Source organism: Diadema setosum, chromosome 6 (assembly GCF_964275005.1).
Source record: "Diadema setosum chromosome 6, eeDiaSeto1, whole genome shotgun sequence".
In the NCBI taxonomy this organism is placed as follows: Eukaryota; Metazoa; Echinodermata; class Echinoidea; order Diadematoida; family Diadematidae; genus Diadema; species Diadema setosum.
In genome coordinates this window covers 38681362-38702735 of record NC_092690.1, presented here as the reverse complement: position 1 = coordinate 38702735, position 21374 = coordinate 38681362, and the positions used below count along the sequence as shown (strand labels likewise).

Sequence of the window (21374 nt, the reverse complement as noted above, 5' to 3'; positions counted from 1 at the left end):
CCAGAGTCCTTCTGCGAATAGCACGTAATTCTAAGAGATTTTGCAATCTGCAGTCAGCTCAACTTCTTACAAGCAAGAGATTAATCATGACGGATGACAGAGAGAGCTTGGAATATTTGCAGCGGACCAAGAAATCTTCAATTGCCTTTCGACGAATCCCGGGAAAAGATCCCGGCGTAGTGTTTTTACCGGGCTTCATGAGCAACATGACCGGGCAGAAAGCGGTCGCGCTGGAGGCCTACTGCAGACGACGTGGTAACGCCTTCGTGCGGTACGCTATATAATAATAGGCCCTACATGACATTTTGGACTAATTTTCCTCACTGGAATCTCTTCTGATTCAATAGATTAGGACGAAGGGAATGAATAATCATGCAATTCTTTTTGGAAAATACACATAAATTTAATTTACCAGAGGCTAGACCCTATAAACATGAAACATTCTTCTTCTTCCTCTTCTTCTGCTAACGTTAACACGTTAGTGCATCCCATACTCGTCATAGTTGAAGATCAGCGCACTGCAGAGTGGTGTGCATGCCATCATGGCACTTTGACTGTTTGAGAGACTGGGCCCTCTAGGGCCAATCATTATTTAAATAGAGTGAAATACATTGTGCAGTATTAATTATTATATGTACTTGTGTACATGTGAAGTGCTGCTAAAAATCATCAAACATTTTTAGGGAGAGGGTCTGTTTTTAGAATTTATAGAATCAACATCAAAATAGGACCTGAATATTAGGAGGACTCCCTAAAGTAAAATTAAGTAAGAGTAGGCCTAGGCCTATAGACACTAGATTATCTGACAGTGTTAGGTTTATGTTATTTATGAAACAGTGTAAAATCAGGGAAATCAAAGGAACTTTTGTTTTGAAGTTTGACTGATGTCTCTACTAGTGATGAGCTTGCTCAACAATCGATCGATAACGGATTTATCAATGTTAATCAAAACTAACAAATTACAATTCACATATTATTAATTCTGTGATTTTACTGTTTCAGTTTTCCACTGGCACTGCACTTAACTGATGTAACGTCAGACATCTAAACGTTAAATTTACTATCATTAGTAATCAAGTTTTGATGGTGATCTGCTTTTTTTTCCTTCCACGTCTCAGTCATATTGTAAATGACAATTCTATCTCTAGAGGGAGTATAGATCTTGACTGCAAATATTACAGAGACGATAACAGATCTGTAGATCTAGACCTTTACATGCTTTGATTTTTATGTTGATGTTAATGTGTGATGATTCAATTGTTACAAAGGTGCTTGACCCCTGTTATGGTGTGGTGATTGTGCTCATCGCCACATCTATTCAAAGTTCGTTTGGTGATGTAAACTAAAAGTACTTTCTAACGTTAGTGTCTACAACTATGTTTCTAACTGAGTAGGGTCTAGTGATAACATTGTTAACAACTTTTGACTCCATTGTGAAAGTTAGACGTACCTAGTTCACGTACGTGGTGACTGCTGCACTGTGCTCATTCAATACATCTTACTATAGGTTTGACTACCAGGGACTGGGGGAGTCTGTTGGTGATTTGGTGCCGGGGGAGTTGATGTTTGAAGTCTGGAAGTCTGATGCTATGGCAGTACTGGATGAACTCACCGTGGGTCCACAGGTACAACGATTGCAGTGCTCTGTAATGTGTTTCTCATTGTCTTACAAGTAAAATAGTGTTATTTCCCCCTTAGGTCTTATTAAAAATTTGATTTTTTTTTTTGTGTGTGTGTGTGATGGAGTCCTACTGTAGAATTCAAGATGATCATGGAAAGCAGTGGCAGATCCAGGCAGGGATGCACCAGGCGTGCGCCCGCCCCCCCCCCCCCTTTTATTTGTTTTTTTTTTTGTTGTTAAAACAAAAGAAATAAAAAAAAAGAAAAAATGAGGGTGGGATGCGTGCGCCCCCCTTTAATTAGCTCACCTGAGCCGAAGGCTCAAGTGAGCTATTGCGATCGCTCGTCGTCCGGCGTCCGGCGTGCGTCGTCCGTCGTGCGTAAACTTTTTACATTTTCATCTTCTTCTTGAGAACCCCTTGACCAATTTTCACCAAACTTGGCAGGTAGCATCCCTAGGAGGATAAGATCTCAATTTGTTCAAGTGGGCACCGTACCCCACCTGGGGGGCCCCCAGAGGGGCCCAAACCCCTCAAAATTAAGGAATCTTAAAAAATCTTCTTCTCTAGAACCAGAAGTGATAGAGCTAAGTCAATACTAAGAATTAGTACATTGATGACTGTAGTTTTAAGTTGGTTCATGGCGGAATCAGGGGTGCCCCCCTTGGGACCCAGGGGAGGGGATGGGGAGGGGTCCTAATGGGGCCCAAATTGTACATTTTCATCTTTTTCTTGAAAATGTCATTATGAATTTTCACCAAAGTTGGCAAGTAGCATCTCTAGGAGGAAAGAATCTCATTTCCATCAAATGGGCACCATGCCCCACCTGGGGGGCCCCCAGGGGACCTAAATTTTGACCGAAATTGTAAATTGTCATCTTTTTCTTGAAAACCCTATCACAAATTTTCATCAAACTTGACAGGTAGCATCCCTAGGGGGATAGAATCTCAATTCTATCAAATGGGCACCATGCTCCACCTGGGGGCCCAGGGGGTCCCCCCCCCCCCCCCCCCCCCCCCCCCCCCCCCCGCCCCAAGGAATCTTGACAGATTTTCTCTGAAACCAGAAGTGATTGAGCTAACTTGATACAATGAGGCAGTATATTGATGACTGTTGTTTCAAGTTTGTTCATAGGAAAATCAGGGGTGCCCTCCCCCACCCCCTTGGGGCCCAAGGAAGCGATGGGATGGGGGGGGGGGGGGTCCAAGTGCGGGCCTAAATGTTGATTTTCTTGCTGAAAACAACGTAATGGATTTTAACTCAACAAGTAGCATTCCCATGGGGATAAGATTTCAAAGTGTTTGAATGGGCACCATGCTTTCCTTGGGGGCCCCAGGGGGTCCAAACCTCCTAAATTAATGAATATTCAGTAATATTTTCTCTAGTCGTTTTTTCCCCAAGCTGCATAATCCAACATTCTATAAAGTACAGTGTACTTGGTAGGTATTTTTACCAGTGTGATGGAATATGTAAATGGACACCATGCCCCCACTCTCAAAGTTACCCCACCATAACTTTCTAATGTTCTTAGGTAAGAGTCTGCAAGAATGCATGGAAGTTGAACTTGCGATACTCAGGTGAGCGCGTGACCCCTGGGTCTCTTGTTTTATAAAGGTGCCCCCTCTTTACGGAATTCTTGAATCCGCCCCTGGAAAGAGTTTTTGTCTCACACCCCTGCCATAGAGTCTATTGAAGCCTACTGCCATAGAGTCAATTCACTTTCCTCCAGTTTTCAGATTGCTCCCCCCCCCCCCCCATCCAGTTTTATCGTTTGTCATGAATTTCTCAAAACTAGATATATGCAACATACCGATATGCAGAGTTCTATGTATCGTAATCTGAAGGTTTAACCTTGAACATGTGGACTAGCAAACAGAACTCATAGCATTTTACAACTTAGGCTGCACCACACTTTTGGCTCTTTCCCAGAAAGTCAGGGGGAAAAATTATGTTAAAAAAAATTACAGCAAAACCAGCAAATTTTTGACTCTTGAGGGTTTATTCCATTGAGGGTGGGGCAACTACCATTTACCCTGCCGTTGACCCTGTTACACCCCCTCCTCCTCCCCCAAACTTAAAAACATTCTTCGGCCTGGCTTTAGCTGTGCTTTACGGATATTTGAAGACCATGCTCCATGGAAATTTTCAATACGTGCATCATCTATCTTGGAGTTTCAATGAATTTTCACTTTTATATTGCAATAGGAAATTATGTTGCATGTTGAAATGTATAACTATTTTCTCTTTAATGATTACCATTCACATGAAAATATAATATTTCTCATAAGGCATACACTTATGATTAATGTATTATTTCTTAGATTATATATATACAACAACGTCATTTATTAAAGTATCATCTTATATATAATTTGGTTTGTGTGTCTAAAATGCAGAGAAAAAAAAAATCAAAACTAGATTGATTCATGTTCCCCTTGCTATTCAATCATCCAACTCTAGATTCTGGTTGGATCCAGCATGGGCGGGGCCATCATGCTTCTCCTGGCTATGGAGAGACCTGAGAGAATTCATGCTCTCGTTGGCATAGCAACTGCTGTGCAGTTTGACAAGAGGATGTCATACACAGATACAAGGAATAAATCACATGAGGTAATAATCTAAGTGGTACAGCTGTGGTTGAGGTGGGGATTGAGGTTTCCAACATTTTTTGATGATGATTTTTTTGCAACTGATTGACAAATTGCCCTACATCGACGTAAATAAGCACTGAATTGATCAGTGTTTTTTAGTAGTAGTCATGATAAAAAATCATGGGCGTACATACTCGAGCAGGATTCGAACCCATGACCTCCTGATAACCGGACAGGCGTCATCTCCACTAGACCACCGAGCTTTCGCCCGACAGCAAGTGTTGGTTCTAATCCTTATAGCATGCAGCGGGTACTGCTTTGTTATTCAAATTCATGAATTTATTCCGTCGAGATGTTTTCATTGCAACTGATTGACAAATTGCCCTACATCGACGTAAATAAGCACTGAATTGATCAGTGTTTTTTAGTAGTAGTCATGATAAAAAAAATCATGGGCGTACATACTCGAGCAGGATTCGAACCTACGACCTCCTGATAACCAGACAGGCGTCATCTCCACTAGACCACCGAGCTTTTGCCCGACAGCAAGTGTTGGTTCTAATCCTTATAGCATGCAGCGGGTACTGCTTTGTTATTCAAATTCATGAATTTATTCCGTCGAGATGTTTTCATTGCAACTGATTGACAAATTGCCCTACATCGACGTAAATAAGCACTGAATTGATCAGTGTTTTTTAGTAGTAGTCATGATAAAAAATCATGGGCGTACATACTCGAGCAGGATTCGAACCTACGACCTCCTGATAACCGGACAGGCGTCATCTCCACTAGACCACCGAGCTTTCGCCCGACAGCAAGTGTTGGTTCTAATCCTTATAGCATGCAGCGGGTACTGCTTTGTTATTCAAATTCATGAATTTATTCCGTCGAGATGTTTTCATTGCAACTGATTGACAAATTGCCCTACATCGACGTAAATAAGCACTGAATTGATCAGTGTTTTTTAGTAGTAGTCATGATAAAAAATCATGGGCGTACATACTCGAGCAGGATTCGAACCTACGACCTCCTGATAACCGGACAGGCGTCATCTCCACTAGACCACCGAGCTTTCGCCCGACAGCAAGTGTTGGTTCTAATCCTTATAGCATGCAGCGGGTACTGCTTTGTTATTCAAATTCATGAATTTATTCCGTCGAGATGTTTTCATTGCAACTGATTGACAAATTGCCCTACATCGACGTAAATAAGCACTGAATTGATCAGTGTTTTTTAGTAGTAGTCATGATAAAAAATCATGGGCGTACATACTCGAGCAGGATTCGAACCTACGACCTCCTGATAACCGGACAGGCGTCATCTCCACTAGACCACCGAGCTTTCGCCCGACAGCAAGTGTTGGTTCTAATCCTTATAGCATGCAGCGGGTACTGCTTTGTTATTCAAATTCATGAATTTATTCCGTCGAGATGTTTTCATTGCAACTGATTGACAAATTGCCCTACATCGACGTAAATAAGCACTGAATTGATCAGTGTTTTTCAGTAGTAGTCATGATAAAAAATCATGGGCGTACATACTCGAGCAGGATTCGAACCTACGACCTCCTGATAACCGGACAGGCGTCATCTCCACTAGACCACCGAGCTTTCGCCCGACAGCAAGTGTTGGTTCTAATCCTTATAGCATGCAGCGGGTACTGCTTTGTTATTCAAATTCATGAATTTATTCCGTCGAGATGTTTTCATTGCAACTGATTGACAAATTGCCCTACATCGACGTAAATAAGCACTGAATTGATCAGTGTTTTTTAGTAGTAGTCATGATAAAAAATCATGGGCGTACATACTCGAGCAGGATTCGAACCTACGACCTCCTGATAACCGGACAGGCGTCATCTCCACTAGACCACCGAGCTTTCGCCCGACAGCAAGTGTTGGTTCTAATCCTTATAGCATGCAGCGGGTACTGCTTTGTTATTCAAATTCATGAATTTATTCCGTCGAGATGTTTTCATTGCAACTGATTGACAAATTGCCCTACATCGACGTAAATAAGCACTGAATTGATCAGTGTTTTTTAGTAGTAGTCATGATAAAAAATCATGGGCGTACATACTCGAGCAGGATTCGAACCTACGACCTCCTGATAACCGGACAGGCGTCATCTCCACTAGACCACCGAGCTTTCGCCCGACAGCAAGTGTTGGTTCTAATCCTTATAGCATGCAGCCGGTACTGCTTTGTTATTCAAATTCATGAATTTATTCCGTCGAGATGTTTTCATTGCAACTGATTGACAAATTGCCCTACATCGACGTAAATAAGCACTGAATCAGGAGGTCGTAGGTTCGAATCCTGCTCGAGTATGTACGCCCATGATTTTTTATCATGACTACTACTAAAAAACACTGATCAATTCAGTGCTTATTTACGTCGATGTAGGGCAATTTGTCAATCAGTTGCAATGAAAACATCTCGACGGAATAAATTCATGAATTTGAATAACAAAGCAGTACCCGCTGCATGCTATAAGGATTAGAACCAACACTTGCTGTCGGGCGAAAGCTCGGTGGTCTAGTGGAGATGACGCCTGTCCGGTTATCAGGAGGTCGTAGGTTCGAATCCTGCTCGAGTATGTACGCCCATGATTTTTTATCATGACTACTACTAAAAAACACTGATCAATTCAGTGCTTATTTACGTCGATGTAGGGCAATTTGTCAATCAGTTGCAATGAAAACATCTCGACGGAATAAATTCATGAATTTGAATAACAAAGCAGTACCCGCTGCATGCTATAAGGATTAGAACCAACACTTGCTGTCGGGCGAAAGCTCGGTGGTCTAGTGGAGATGACGCCTGTCCGGTTATCAGGAGGTCGTAGGTTCGAATCCTGCTCGAGTATGTACGCCCATGATTTTTTATCATGACTACTACTAAAAAACACTGATCAATTCAGTGCTTATTTACGTCGATGTAGGGCAATTTGTCAATCAGTTGCAATGAAAACATCTCGACGGAATAAATTCATGAATTTGAATAACAAAGCAGTACCCGCTGCATGCTATAAGGATTAGAACCAACACTTGCTGTCGGGCGAAAGCTCGGTGGTCTAGTGGAGATGACGCCTGTCCGGTTATCAGGAGGTCGTAGGTTCGAATCCTGCTCGAGTATGTACGCCCATGATTTTTTATCATGACTACTACTAAAAAACACTGATCAATTCAGTGCTTATTTACGTCGATGTAGGGCAATTTGTCAATCAGTTGCAATGAAAACATCTCGACGGAATAAATTCATGAATTTGAATAACAAAGCAGTACCCGCTGCATGCTATAAGGATTAGAACCAACACTTGCTGTCGGGCGAAAGCTCGGTGGTCTAGTGGAGATGACGCCTGTCCGGTTATCAGGAGGTCGTAGGTTCGAATCCTGCTCGAGTATGTACGCCCATGATTTTTTATCATGACTACTACTAAAAAACACTGATCAATTCAGTGCTTATTTACGTCGATGTAGGGCAATTTGTCAATCAGTTGCAATGAAAACATCTCGACGGAATAAATTCATGAATTTGAATAACAAAGCAGTACCCGCTGCATGCTATAAGGATTAGAACCAACACTTGCTGTCGGGCGAAAGCTCGGTGGTCTAGTGGAGATGACGCCTGTCCGGTTATCAGGAGGTCGTAGGTTCGAATCCTGCTCGAGTATGTACGCCCATGATTTTTTATCATGACTACTACTAAAAAACACTGATCAATTCAGTGCTTATTTACGTCGATGTAGGGCAATTTGTCAATCAGTTGCAATGAAAACATCTCGACGGAATAAATTCATGAATTTGAATAACAAAGCAGTACCCGCTGCATGCTATAAGGATTAGAACCAACACTTGCTGTCGGGCGAAAGCTCGGTGGTCTAGTGGAGATGACGCCTGTCCGGTTATCAGGAGGTCGTAGGTTCGAATCCTGCTCGAGTATGTACGCCCATGATTTTTTATCATGACTACTACTAAAAAACACTGATCAATTCAGTGCTTATTTACGTCGATGTAGGGCAATTTGTCAATCAGTTGCAATGAAAACATCTCGACGGAATAAATTCATGAATTTGAATAACAAAGCAGTACCCGCTGCATGCTATAAGGATTAGAACCAACACTTGCTGTCGGGCGAAAGCTCGGTGGTCTAGTGGAGATGACGCCTGTCCGGTTATCAGGAGGTCGTAGGTTCGAATCCTGCTCGAGTATGTACGCCCATGATTTTTTATCATGACTACTACTAAAAAACACTGATCAATTCAGTGCTTATTTACGTCGATGTAGGGCAATTTGTCAATCAGTTGCAATGAAAACATCTCGACGGAATAAATTCATGAATTTGAATAACAAAGCAGTACCCGCTGCATGCTATAAGGATTAGAACCAACACTTGCTGTCGGGCGAAAGCTCGGTGGTCTAGTGGAGATGACGCCTGTCCGGTTATCAGGAGGTCGTAGGTTCGAATCCTGCTCGAGTATGTACGCCCATGATTTTTTATCATGACTACTACTAAAAAACACTGATCAATTCAGTGCTTATTTACGTCGATGTAGGGCAATTTGTCAATCAGTTGCAATGAAAACATCTCAACGGAATAAATTCATGAATTTGAATAACAAAGCAGTACCCGCTGCATGCTATAAGGATTAGAACCAACACTTGCTGTCGGGCGAAAGCTCGGTGGTCTAGTGGAGATGACGCCTGTCCGGTTATCAGGAGGTCGTAGGTTCGAATCCTGCTCGAGTATGTACGCCCATGATTTTTTATCATGACTACTACTAAAAAACACTGATCAATTCAGTGCTTATTTACGTCGATGTAGGGCAATTTGTCAATCAGTTGCAATGAAAACATCTCGACGGAATAAATTCATGAATTTGAATAACAAAGCAGTACCCGCTGCATGCTATAAGGATTAGAACCAACACTTGCTGTCGGGCGAAAGCTCGGTGGTCTAGTGGAGATGACGCCTGTCCGGTTATCAGGAGGTCGTAGGTTCGAATCCTGCTCGAGTATGTACGCCCATGATTTTTTATCATGACTACTACTAAAAAACACTGATCAATTCAGTGCTTATTTACGTCGATGTAGGGCAATTTGTCAATCAGTTGCAATGAAAACATCTCGACGGAATAAATTCATGAATTTGAATAACAAAGCAGTACCCGCTGCATGCTATAAGGATTAGAACCAACACTTGCTGTCGGGCGAAAGCTCGGTGGTCTAGTGGAGATGACGCCTGTCCGGTTATCAGGAGGTCGTAGGTTCGAATCCTGCTCGAGTATGTACGCCCATGATTTTTTATCATGACTACTACTAAAAAACACTGATCAATTCAGTGCCTATTTACGTCGATGTACAGGGCAATTTGTCAATCAGTTGCAATGAAAACATCTCGACGGAATAAATTCATGAATTTGAATAACAAAGCAGTACCCGCTGCATGCTATAAGGATTAGAACCAACACTTGCTGTCGGGCGAAAGCTCGGTGGTCTAGTGGAGATGACGCCTGTCCGGTTATCAGGAGGTCGTAGGTTCGAATCCTGCTCGAGTATGTACGCCCATGATTTTTTATCATGACTACTACTAAAAAACACTGATCAATTCAGTGCTTATTTACGTCGATGTAGGGCAATTTGTCAATCAGTTGCAATGAAAACATCTCGACGGAATAAATTCATGAATTTGAATAACAAAGCAGTACCCGCTGCATGCTATAAGGATTAGAACCAACACTTGCTGTCGGGCGAAAGCTCGGTGGTCTAGTGGAGATGACGCCTGTCCGGTTATCAGGAGGTCGTAGGTTCGAATCCTGCTCGAGTATGTACGCCCATGATTTTTTATCATGACTACTACTAAAAAAACACTGATCAATTCAGTGCTTATTTACGTCGATGTAGGGCAATTTGTCAATCAGTTGCAATGAAAACATCTCGACGGAATAAATTCATGAATTTGAATAACAAAGCAGTACCCGCTGCATGCTATAAGGATTAGAACCAACACTTGCTGTCGGGCGAAAGCTCGGTGGTCTAGTGGAGATGACGCCTGTCCGGTTATCAGGAGGTCGTAGGTTCGAATCCTGCTCGAGTATGTACGCCCATGATTTTTTATCATGACTACTACTAAAAAACACTGATCAATTCAGTGCTTATTTACGTCGATGTAGGGCAATTTGTCAATCAGTTGCAATGAAAACATCTCGACGGAATAAATTCATGAATTTGAATAACAAAGCAGTACCCGCTGCATGCTATAAGGATAAGAACCAACACTTGCTGTCGGGCGAAAGCTCGGTGGTCTAGTGGAGATGACGCCTGTCCGGTTATCAGGAGGTCGTAGGTTCGAATCCTGCTCGAGTATGTACGCCCATGATTTTTTATCATGACTACTACTAAAAAACACTGATCAATTCAGTGCTTATTTACGTCGATGTAGGGCAATTTGTCAATCAGTTGCAATGAAAACATCTCAACGGAATAAATTCATGAATTTGAATAACAAAGCAGTACCCGCTGCATGCTATAAGGATTAGAACCAACACTTGCTGTCGGGCGAAAGCTCGGTGGTCTAGTGGAGATGACGCCTGTCCGGTTATCAGGAGGTCGTAGGTTCGAATCCTGCTCGAGTATGTACGCCCATGATTTTTTATCATGACTACTACTAAAAAACACTGATCAATTCAGTGCTTATTTACGTCGATGTAGGGCAATTTGTCAATCAGTTGCAATGAAAACATCTCGACGGAATAAATTCATGAATTTGAATAACAAAGCAGTACCCGCTGCATGCTATAAGGATTAGAACCAACACTTGCTGTCGGGCGAAAGCTCGGTGGTCTAGTGGAGATGACGCCTGTCCGGTTATCAGGAGGTCGTAGGTTCGAATCCTGCTCGAGTATGTACGCCCATGATTTTTTATCATGACTACTACTAAAAAACACTGATCAATTCAGTGCTTATTTACGTCGATGTAGGGCAATTTGTCAATCAGTTGCAATGAAAACATCTCGACGGAATAAATTCATGAATTTGAATAACAAAGCAGTACCCGCTGCATGCTATAAGGATTAGAACCAACACTTGCTGTCGGGCGAAAGCTCGGTGGTCTAGTGGAGATGACGCCTGTCCGGTTATCAGGAGGTCGTAGGTTCGAATCCTGCTCGAGTATGTACGCCCATGATTTTTTATCATGACTACTACTAAAAAAACACTGATCAATTCAGTGCTTATTTACGTCGATGTAGGGCAATTTGTCAATCAGTTGCAATGAAAACATCTCGACGGAATAAATTCATGAATTTGAATAACAAAGCAGTACCCGCTGCATGCTATAAGGATTAGAACCAACACTTGCTGTCGGGCGAAAGCTCGGTGGTCTAGTGGAGATGACGCCTGTCCGGTTATCAGGAGGTCGTAGGTTCGAATCCTGCTCGAGTATGTACGCCCATGATTTTTTATCATGACTACTACTAAAAAACACTGATCAATTCAGTGCTTATTTACGTCGATGTAGGGCAATTTGTCAATCAGTTGCAATGAAAACATCTCGACGGAATAAATTCATGAATTTGAATAACAAAGCAGTACCCGCTGCATGCTATAAGGATAAGAACCAACACTTGCTGTCGGGCGAAAGCTCGGTGGTCTAGTGGAGATGACGCCTGTCCGGTTATCAGGAGGTCGTAGGTTCGAATCCTGCTCGAGTATGTACGCCCATGATTTTTTATCATGACTACTACTAAAAAACACTGATCAATTCAGTGCTTATTTACGTCGATGTAGGGCAATTTGTCAATCAGTTGCAATGAAAACATCTCGACGGAATAAATTCATGAATTTGAATAACAAAGCAGTACCCGCTGCATGCTATAAGGATTAGAACCAACACTTGCTGTCGGGCGAAAGCTCGGTGGTCTAGTGGAGATGACGCCTGTCCGGTTATCAGGAGGTCGTAGGTTCGAATCCTGCTCGAGTATGTACGCCCATGATTTTTTATCATGACTACTACTAAAAAACACTGATCAATTCAGTGCTTATTTACGTCGATGTAGGGCAATTTGTCAATCAGTTGCAATGAAAACATCTCGACGGAATAAATTCATGAATTTGAATAACAAAGCAGTACCCGCTGCATGCTATAAGGATTAGAACCAACACTTGCTGTCGGGCGAAAGCTCGGTGGTCTAGTGGAGATGACGCCTGTCCGGTTATCAGGAGGTCGTAGGTTCGAATCCTGCTCGAGTATGTACGCCCATGATTTTTCATCATGACTACTACTAAAAAAACACTGATCAATTCAGTGCTTATTTACGTCGATGTAGGGCAATTTGTCAATCAGTTGCAATGAAAACATCTCGACGGAATAAATTCATGAATTTGAATAACAAAGCAGTACCCGCTGCATGCTATAAGGATTAGAACCAACACTTGCTGTCGGGCGAAAGCTCGGTGGTCTAGTGGAGATGACGCCTGTCCGGTTATCAGGAGGTCGTAGGTTCGAATCTTGCTCGAGTATGTACGCCCATGATTTTTCATCATGACTACTACTAAAAAAACACTGATCAATTCAGTGCTTATTTACGTCGATGTAGGGCAATTTGTCAATCAGTTGCAATGAAAACATCTCGACGGAATAAATTCATGAATTTGAATAACAAAGCAGTACCCGCTGCATGCTATAAGGATTAGAACCAACACTTGCTGTCGGGCGAAAGCTCGGTGGTCTAGTGGAGATGACGCCTGTCCGGTTATCAGGAGGTCGTAGGTTCGAATCTTGCTCGAGTATGTACGCCCATGATTTTTTATCATGACTACTACTAAAAAACACTGATCAATTCAGTGCTTATTTACGTCGATGTAGGGCAATTTGTCAATCAGTTGCAATGAAAACATCTCGACGGAATAAATTCATGAATTTGAATAACAAAGCAGTACCCGCTGCATGCTATAAGGATTAGAACCAACACTTGCTGTCGGGCGAAAGCTCGGTGGTCTAGTGGAGATGACGCCTGTCCGGTTATCAGGAGGTCGTAGGTTCGAATCCTGCTCGAGTATGTACGCCCATGATTTTTTATCATGACTACTACTAAAAAACACTGATCAATTCAGTGCTTATTTACGTCGATGTAGGGCAATTTGTCAATCAGTTGCAATGAAAACATCTCAACGGAATAAATTCATGAATTTGAATAACAAAGCAGTACCCGCTGCATGCTATAAGGATTAGAACCAACACTTGCTGTCGGGCGAAAGCTCGGTGGTCTAGTGGAGATGACGCCTGTCCGGTTATCAGGAGGTCGTAGGTTCGAATCCTGCTCGAGTATGTACGCCCATGATTTTTTATCATGACTACTACTAAAAAACACTGATCAATTCAGTGCTTATTTACGTCGATGTAGGGCAATTTGTCAATCAGTTGCAATGAAAACATCTCGACGGAATAAATTCATGAATTTGAATAACAAAGCAGTACCCGCTGCATGCTATAAGGATTAGAACCAACACTTGCTGTCGGGCGAAAGCTCGGTGGTCTAGTGGAGATGACGCCTGTCCGGTTATCAGGAGGTCGTAGGTTCGAATCCTGCTCGAGTATGTACGCCCATGATTTTTTATCATGACTACTACTAAAAAACACTGATCAATTCAGTGCTTATTTACGTCGATGTAGGGCAATTTGTCAATCAGTTGCAATGAAAACATCTCGACGGAATAAATTCATGAATTTGAATAACAAAGCAGTACCCGCTGCATGCTATAAGGATTAGAACCAACACTTGCTGTCGGGCGAAAGCTCGGTGGTCTAGTGGAGATGACGCCTGTCCGGTTATCAGGAGGTCGTAGGTTCGAATCCTGCTCGAGTATGTACGCCCATGATTTTTTATCATGACTACTACTAAAAAACACTGATCAATTCAGTGCTTATTTACGTCGATGTAGGGCAATTTGTCAATCAGTTGCAATGAAAACATCTCGACGGAATAAATTCATGAATTTGAATAACAAAGCAGTACCCGCTGCATGCTATAAGGATTAGAACCAACACTTGCTGTCGGGCGAAAGCTCGGTGGTCTAGTGGAGATGACGCCTGTCCGGTTATCAGGAGGTCGTAGGTTCGAATCCTGCTCGAGTATGTACGCCCATGATTTTTTATCATGACTACTACTAAAAAACACTGATCAATTCAGTGCTTATTTACGTCGATGTAGGGCAATTTGTCAATCAGTTGCAATGAAAACATCTCGACGGAATAAATTCATGAATTTGAATAACAAAGCAGTACCCGCTGCATGCTATAAGGATTAGAACCAACACTTGCTGTCGGGCGAAAGCTCGGTGGTCTAGTGGAGATGACGCCTGTCCGGTTATCAGGAGGTCGTAGGTTCGAATCCTGCTCGAGTATGTACGCCCATGATTTTTTATCATGACTACTACTAAAAAACACTGATCAATTCAGTGCTTATTTACGTCGATGTAGGGCAATTTGTCAATCAGTTGCAATGAAAACATCTCGACGGAATAAATTCATGAATTTGAATAACAAAGCAGTACCCGCTGCATGCTATAAGGATTAGAACCAACACTTGCTGTCGGGCGAAAGCTCGGTGGTCTAGTGGAGATGACGCCTGTCCGGTTATCAGGAGGTCGTAGGTTCGAATCCTGCTCGAGTATGTACGCCCATGATTTTTTATCATGACTACTACTAAAAAACACTGATCAATTCAGTGCTTATTTACGTCGATGTAGGGCAATTTGTCAATCAGTTGCAATGAAAACATCTCGACGGAATAAATTCATGAATTTGAATAACAAAGCAGTACCCGCTGCATGCTATAAGGATTAGAACCAACACTTGCTGTCGGGCGAAAGCTCGGTGGTCTAGTGGAGATGACGCCTGTCCGGTTATCAGGAGGTCGTAGGTTCGAATCCTGCTCGAGTATGTACGCCCATGATTTTTTATCATGACTACTACTAAAAAACACTGATCAATTCAGTGCTTATTTACGTCGATGTAGGGCAATTTGTCAATCAGTTGCAATGAAAACATCTCGACGGAATAAATTCATGAATTTGAATAACAAAGCAGTACCCGCTGCATGCTATAAGGATTAGAACCAACACTTGCTGTCGGGCAAAAGCTCGGTGGTCTAGTGGAGATGACGCCTGTCCGGTTATCAGGAGGTCGTAGGTTCGAATCCTGCTCGAGTATGTACGCCCATGATTTTTTATCATGGCTACTACTAAAAAACACTGATCAATTCAGTGCTTATTTACGTCGATGTAGGGCAATTTGTCAATCAGTTGCAATGAAAACATCTCGACGGAATAAATTCATGAATTTGGATGATTTTTTTGTTGTTGAGATAATGAGAAACTTATGGAATATGAAAGAGCATGATACAAATGTAATTCCAAGAAGAATTCAAAGTTTATTTGATGAAAATGGGATTTTAAATACTGGGTCTTGGTGACTGCTGAAAAGAGATCCCATAATTTTACATCATGCAATAATGTTACACTTTTACTGATTATGTCAGATTAATGGAAAGTGCATAACAGATTGTGTTAAATTGCTGTGATAGAAATCATGCTATGCCTTCCAAGTTGAGCATAACTGTTTACCTGTACTTTCCGCACTGCAAGAGGTGTGTACAGAAGTACAAGTGCATCACACAGAAAGCAGTTATACTGCCCTCTACTGTTCACTAGCAATCAGTGCTATAGCCATCCTGTACTTGATCAAGAGTGCATGATGGACATGCTGTGAATATAAGCTCTACTTCAGAGGGTAGCATGAGGGAGCCTCAAAGCAACATAAACAGAACAAAAACAAAACTTTGCAATGATTTACAAATTACAGAGAAAGATATTATTCAGAGGCGTGAAGGCTCAGTTGTGAGTCAATTTGCAGATCAGCAGTTGCGATCTTAACCCGTTGAGGACGGTTTGATTTTGCTACAACGCGCATTTCCCATAGACACCTGCCCGTCCTCAACGGGTTAACCCTAACTTACCTGGGGGGGGGGGGGGGGGGGGCATTATGCCCCCCCCCCCCTCGACGAATTCCGCGACCATTCCGGCGCGCAAAATTTTTTGACTGCGCCGCTCGCTGACTTTTTACTTTCAAGTCTCGCGCAACTTTTGAGACCAAATTTGTTGCACCCGGGCATACTGTTCCGAAGCCACACCCCTTCAAAAAATTTTCGTCAACCCCAAAATTGCTCAAAAACGTGATTTTGTGTACAAGTCAATACAAATTGTGTTTTTTCAATTAATTCATATAAAGATTCATATTTTTTATTTTAATGGCTGAAATCAATTTATTTTAGTATAATTATGCTTCAAAAAATGTGTATGACAAATTCTGCTGAGAAAAACAACAAAAACAAAAGTTCGAAAAAACAACGAAATACATAAAAAATTGATAAAACAATAAAAAACATAAGAAATTAATTTTGATACTGAATTTCTTTTTATACACAAATGTTTGGAATGTCACTAGGAATATTTACACCAAAAATCAGCATTCCATAAGCTTTTATAAGCGACAGACGAAAATTTGTTTTTTTGCATATATTTGCATAATTAATTAATTTAAAATAGAAAATGCAATTTTTTTGAAAATTTAACTTAACAGTCTTGTATATTATATCCGGCTTTATGTTCACGCAAAATTTTGCGGCGATCGCGCGATCAACGGCCGAGATCTGTCTCAGGAATTCAAGCTCGCTAAATAGCCCAGGTAAGTTAGGGTTAAATTTAATTTATAGATGGAGACAAATTGAAACTCACACCTGATTTACAAATAAGGTGACTGTCAGGCTAAGGAAGACTTATCTTTACACCTTTTATGTTTAACACATGCCAAGGAAATATCTTTGATAGGGCTTTGATTTCTCTGAAGAGAAAACCAAGAAATAGTGGCATTTGCAGAATTTATTTATTCATATGCTATATATACATTAGCAAAACAGTCCTTGTACAGTGGTATCTTATACGGTTATAATTATGTACAATTTGTATGAAAATGAATGAATGACAGAACCCTCCTACAGTGTATAACAAGATGATTTTGCAGGTCCCAAGTCTTTATAGATATTGCTTTGTTTTTTATACCCTGATATACTGGAAAAAGTTGATGCGTGATAATCATCACAAAAGCTGTATAATGTTGAGAAAGATTTTTTTTTTTTTTTTTTTTTTTTTTTGGGGGGGGGGGAGGAGTTGCAGACGTATCTGAATTCAGTAGTTGTTAACCGTTTCTGTACGGGAACCTGGTGGCCTGTGTATTAAGTCTACAGGCATATCAAAATTCAGTATGGAATGGGTTAAGATTTACAATTGTAAATTGATTTTATAATTTGCCCTACTTCCATACACAAAAAATGTTTTCGCAAAATATTGGAAGTGTCAAAACTGTTGAGGTTACGTAGCCAAGGTCGTTTTTACACACAATTTTCTTCCTTTTAAGATCTGTGACTTTATGCGGGTTACTTGATGACACACCACATATAACAAGATATGAATTGACATGGTTCTTACGTCTTTGATACACTGTATCACTCTAGAGATTCCCCTATATTTGCCATTTCTTGTCCAGCCACACAGCCCTATCCACAATGAATCGTCCTCCAGCTATGTCACCCCCCAAGACTTCCTGGACAAGCAGTACCAGCGCTACCTCCTACAGGACTCCGTGCCCATCAGGCAGCCGGTCAGGCTCATTCACGGGATGCGGGACGACGTCGTCCACTACCAGACCTCCGTTGACCTGGCCACGAGGCTGGAGAGCGGCAACGTGGACGTCGTCCTGAGGAAGGAGGGCGGTCATCGCATGTCGGAAGCGGTCGACATCAAACTCATCGTCGACACCGTGGAGGAACTCCTGAACTTATGACGTGCCATGTCAGTCCATTTGGATGACTGTGGTCATTTGGTTCTTGTGCAATGTGAATGACCAAGTGAAACTTGTAAGGCCATGTGAGTGCAAGAAGGGAATAATTCCATATACATGAGAAAGCAGCAGTAGGACAGCAGCCGATGTGAATGGTGAGCAGTGAGTGATTTGTATAGTATCCATGGTAACGAAGATTGAGCTTTTAACTTTTTGCAAGATACAAAGAATCCACTTATGAAATGTTACAGACCATACCACTCTAAGAGGAATTACAAGTTTATTTGATTGAAATTGGTTTTGAAATGACTGAGATATCCAAAAACAAAGTAAAACAAAGAGATCCTAATAAAAGGTGGGTCCCAACTTTTATTGGTGTCACTTGTTTTTAAAAACCAATTTTCTTGAAATAAACATTGAATTCTTGGAATTACATGCTCTTGCATATTTCATAAGAGGTTTCTCATGATCTCACACAAAATGTTAGAAACCTCAAGCTGGGCGTGAACCATAACTACACATATACCATCCCTATTAAAGTATACTCTGTAGAATGAATAGGTAGATGACAGAAGATGTTATCATTGACCAACCAGCATTGCACAAGTGCCCCATGCTGAACACCTCTTTACCTTGTGGCTGTTCATTCCTGCCTTGATGGATCAGGATTCTGTCAAGCTACTTGGTGATTAACAGTCTCAAGCTTTACTGTAAGTGAAATTCAAACTGTTAAGGTTGGTGTGTAGTGTATACCATGTAGCATGTCAATGGAGTGATGGCAGAAGAACAATGTTCAGTCATGAGATTATAGCCAAGTGTTTGTGGTATGTTTCCTCTGCATTGTTTTGAAGGATGAACACTTATTTTCTCAAACAACTTGTTGAAGATTACATTGGGAAATTTTCACACTATTGAAGGGATGGTATAGTTTTTGGTTGAGATGGGGCTTCAGGAATGTAACTTTTTATTTTATGGTAAGAAAATGAGAAACCACCTATGAAATATGAAAGAGAATACAATTCTTAATAAAAGAATTCAAAGTTTATTTGATGAATATTGGTTTTGAAATGCCTGAGATACCCCAAAACAAAGTGGTCCTAATAAAAGTTGGCCCCAACCCTTATGTACAAAAAGTGGAATTAAAAAAAAAAATGAAAACATGAATATATGAATATATATGTGTGATGCAGGGATCCAACATCAGCTGGAAGTCATTTTGAGAGTACCTGGTTAGGTGGCAACCCCTCCCCCCCCCCCAAAAAAAAAAAACAAAACAAAACAAAACAAAACAAAAAACAACAACAACAACAAAACACCAAAAACAGTTGATCTAAATTTTAGATTTATACAAGGAAGTTACTAACTTTCGATAAAAACCAAGAGAAATTTCAGGAGTGGTGACCTGCTAATTTTTATTTGCCGGAATACTAAAAACAGGATCAAGTCAAGTCATTTCAAGAAGGATATGATTTTGACATGCTAAATGCCATGCATGTTCAAAATAAATGGGAATGGAGGTGGGGGTGGGGGACACCAGAGGACTGCATACATTTGTAAGAGGGGTAATTCTCTGTCACCTTTCAATTCAAGGTGTATTTATTTTGGTCCATACAGTAAGATCATCTTTATGTACTTCTTATTTTAGGGGTTTTTCTTCTTTATTTTTTAATGCTTGAAAAGCATGGTGAACTGTATGTTACAAGTTAACAACTCTTTTTTAATGCCTTATTTGAAAAGTTATCAAGCCAATTACACGGTATAAGTCTATATATTTCATGAATTATTAAAGACTTTTTGTGTGGTTGAATTTCCAAGCTAGAACCACATTGATATAATGAGAAAGAACTGTTATCACTTTTTAAGAGAAAAAAAAAAAATAGTGCTTTCCCATCATAGAGTTGATCTTTGCATGGTTGTTACAAGAGGCAATACTTTCGCGAGTTGTTTATTTTGGGAATATCTGTTGATTTATGAAATTTACAAAATACAGTACTGCATAATGCAGTACATGTATCCAGTAGCTTGTAAAGTTATGTGAACTACAGTGTACATGTATTGATTAATTTTTGTGATAAATTATTAATCTTCTTTGATATACATGCAATTATATAATAACAGTGCATTTATATTGTGCCCTCTGTCTAGTATGTACAACTATTCTGAGGTGCATTGTAAAGCAGAAGGAGCTATGTATTGTTACATGATTTTGCAAAATAGCAATTATCTTTTAAAAGGATGACAATATACCATCTTGTTTCTATACAGTCAACTATTCTATACCTGACTTTATTGGCATGCTGTACATTTTTTACATTAATGTTGAGGTATGATTTAATTTGTGTGAATTGTGTACTGTACTTCTAAATCATGTGGTCATATTTGTGTGCATGAATGCAAGAAAAAAAAAAAAAGAAGTCCTACTTACTAGTACAAATTGTATTATGAAACATGTACGCAGTCCCACACATTCAAATTGATGTGTTTCACACTGCATTTGGCATATGACATGTTTTTGAAATACAATGTTGTATATTTGATAATGGCTTATCGTGTTGAATGGAGGACAAGTTGGTTTGTTTGTAGAGTGAATCTGCTCTAAGAAGCAGGTTTCAAGGACCATCAGTCTGAGAATTTTCCTACCCAGCTCCCCTTACCCACTTTCCATCCCAATTTTCTGACTGTCTGTCTCTATCTCTTTTCTTCTGCATGTGTTAGATATTTTCCTTCTCTCTCTTCCCCCATCCTTTTCCATTCCTCCTCCTCCAATCAGAGCTCGACACTATTTATTTATTTATTTAATTACTTATTTTGTCTGGTGTCCTGTTTGGGCCACTTAAATTTCTAAATAGATCTGCAATTTTGGTGGTCTGAAAAGATAGTGGCCTGAAACTATTAAAAGCAAAAACAACAGTCCATTATGAATCTTAGTTGCCTGATTGGGCCACCAAGAGATAAATTTGGTCACCCGACACCATTTTATAGTGGCTCTGGGCCACTGGGCCAATGGGCCACCAGGCCACCACTACCTGCTGCTCCTTCCCTTTCTCATCCCCTCTCTTCCCTCATCCACTTCCCTTTCCCTCCTCTGTCTTCCCCTGTATTTTCTTGCTCCTACTCCCCTTCCACTTCTACCACTTCCTCTTCCTACCCCCTACCACACCCTCTCCATCTCGCCCCTCTCCACCCAATCCACTCCACACTGCCCCCCTGTCCTTGGTCAGTCTTCCATTCTACTTTACCTTTGTACAGGCTACTATATGTATGGC

The 21374-nt window shown here is 41.0% G+C and overlaps 1 protein-coding gene across 1 annotated transcript; it reads left to right on the top strand.

The window, feature by feature from the left end:
• LOC140230222 (palmitoyl-protein thioesterase ABHD10, mitochondrial-like) lies at window positions 1-19004 on the top strand. Its single transcript, XM_072310403.1, has 4 exons — window positions 1-271; window positions 1508-1625; window positions 4080-4229; window positions 17815-19004. The coding sequence occupies exons 1-4, from the start codon at window positions 87-89 to the stop codon at window positions 18109-18111; spliced, it is 750 nt and encodes a 249-aa protein (XP_072166504.1). The 5' UTR covers window positions 1-86; the 3' UTR covers window positions 18112-19004.
• Window positions 19005-21374: the final 2370 nt, after the last annotated feature.

Bases quoted from the DNA above. Each gene is read 5' to 3' on its own strand.
- LOC140230222 (XM_072310403.1), top strand. From the start codon at position 87: ATGACGGATGACAGAGAGAGCTTGGAATATTTGCAGCGGACCAAGAAA. The intron at 272-1,507 runs GTACGCTATATA...ATCTTACTATAG, and splicing joins CGTGGTAACGCCTTCGTGCG to GTTTGACTACCAGGGACTGG. The intron at 1,626-4,079 runs GTACAACGATTG...ATCCAACTCTAG, and splicing joins AACTCACCGTGGGTCCACAG to ATTCTGGTTGGATCCAGCAT.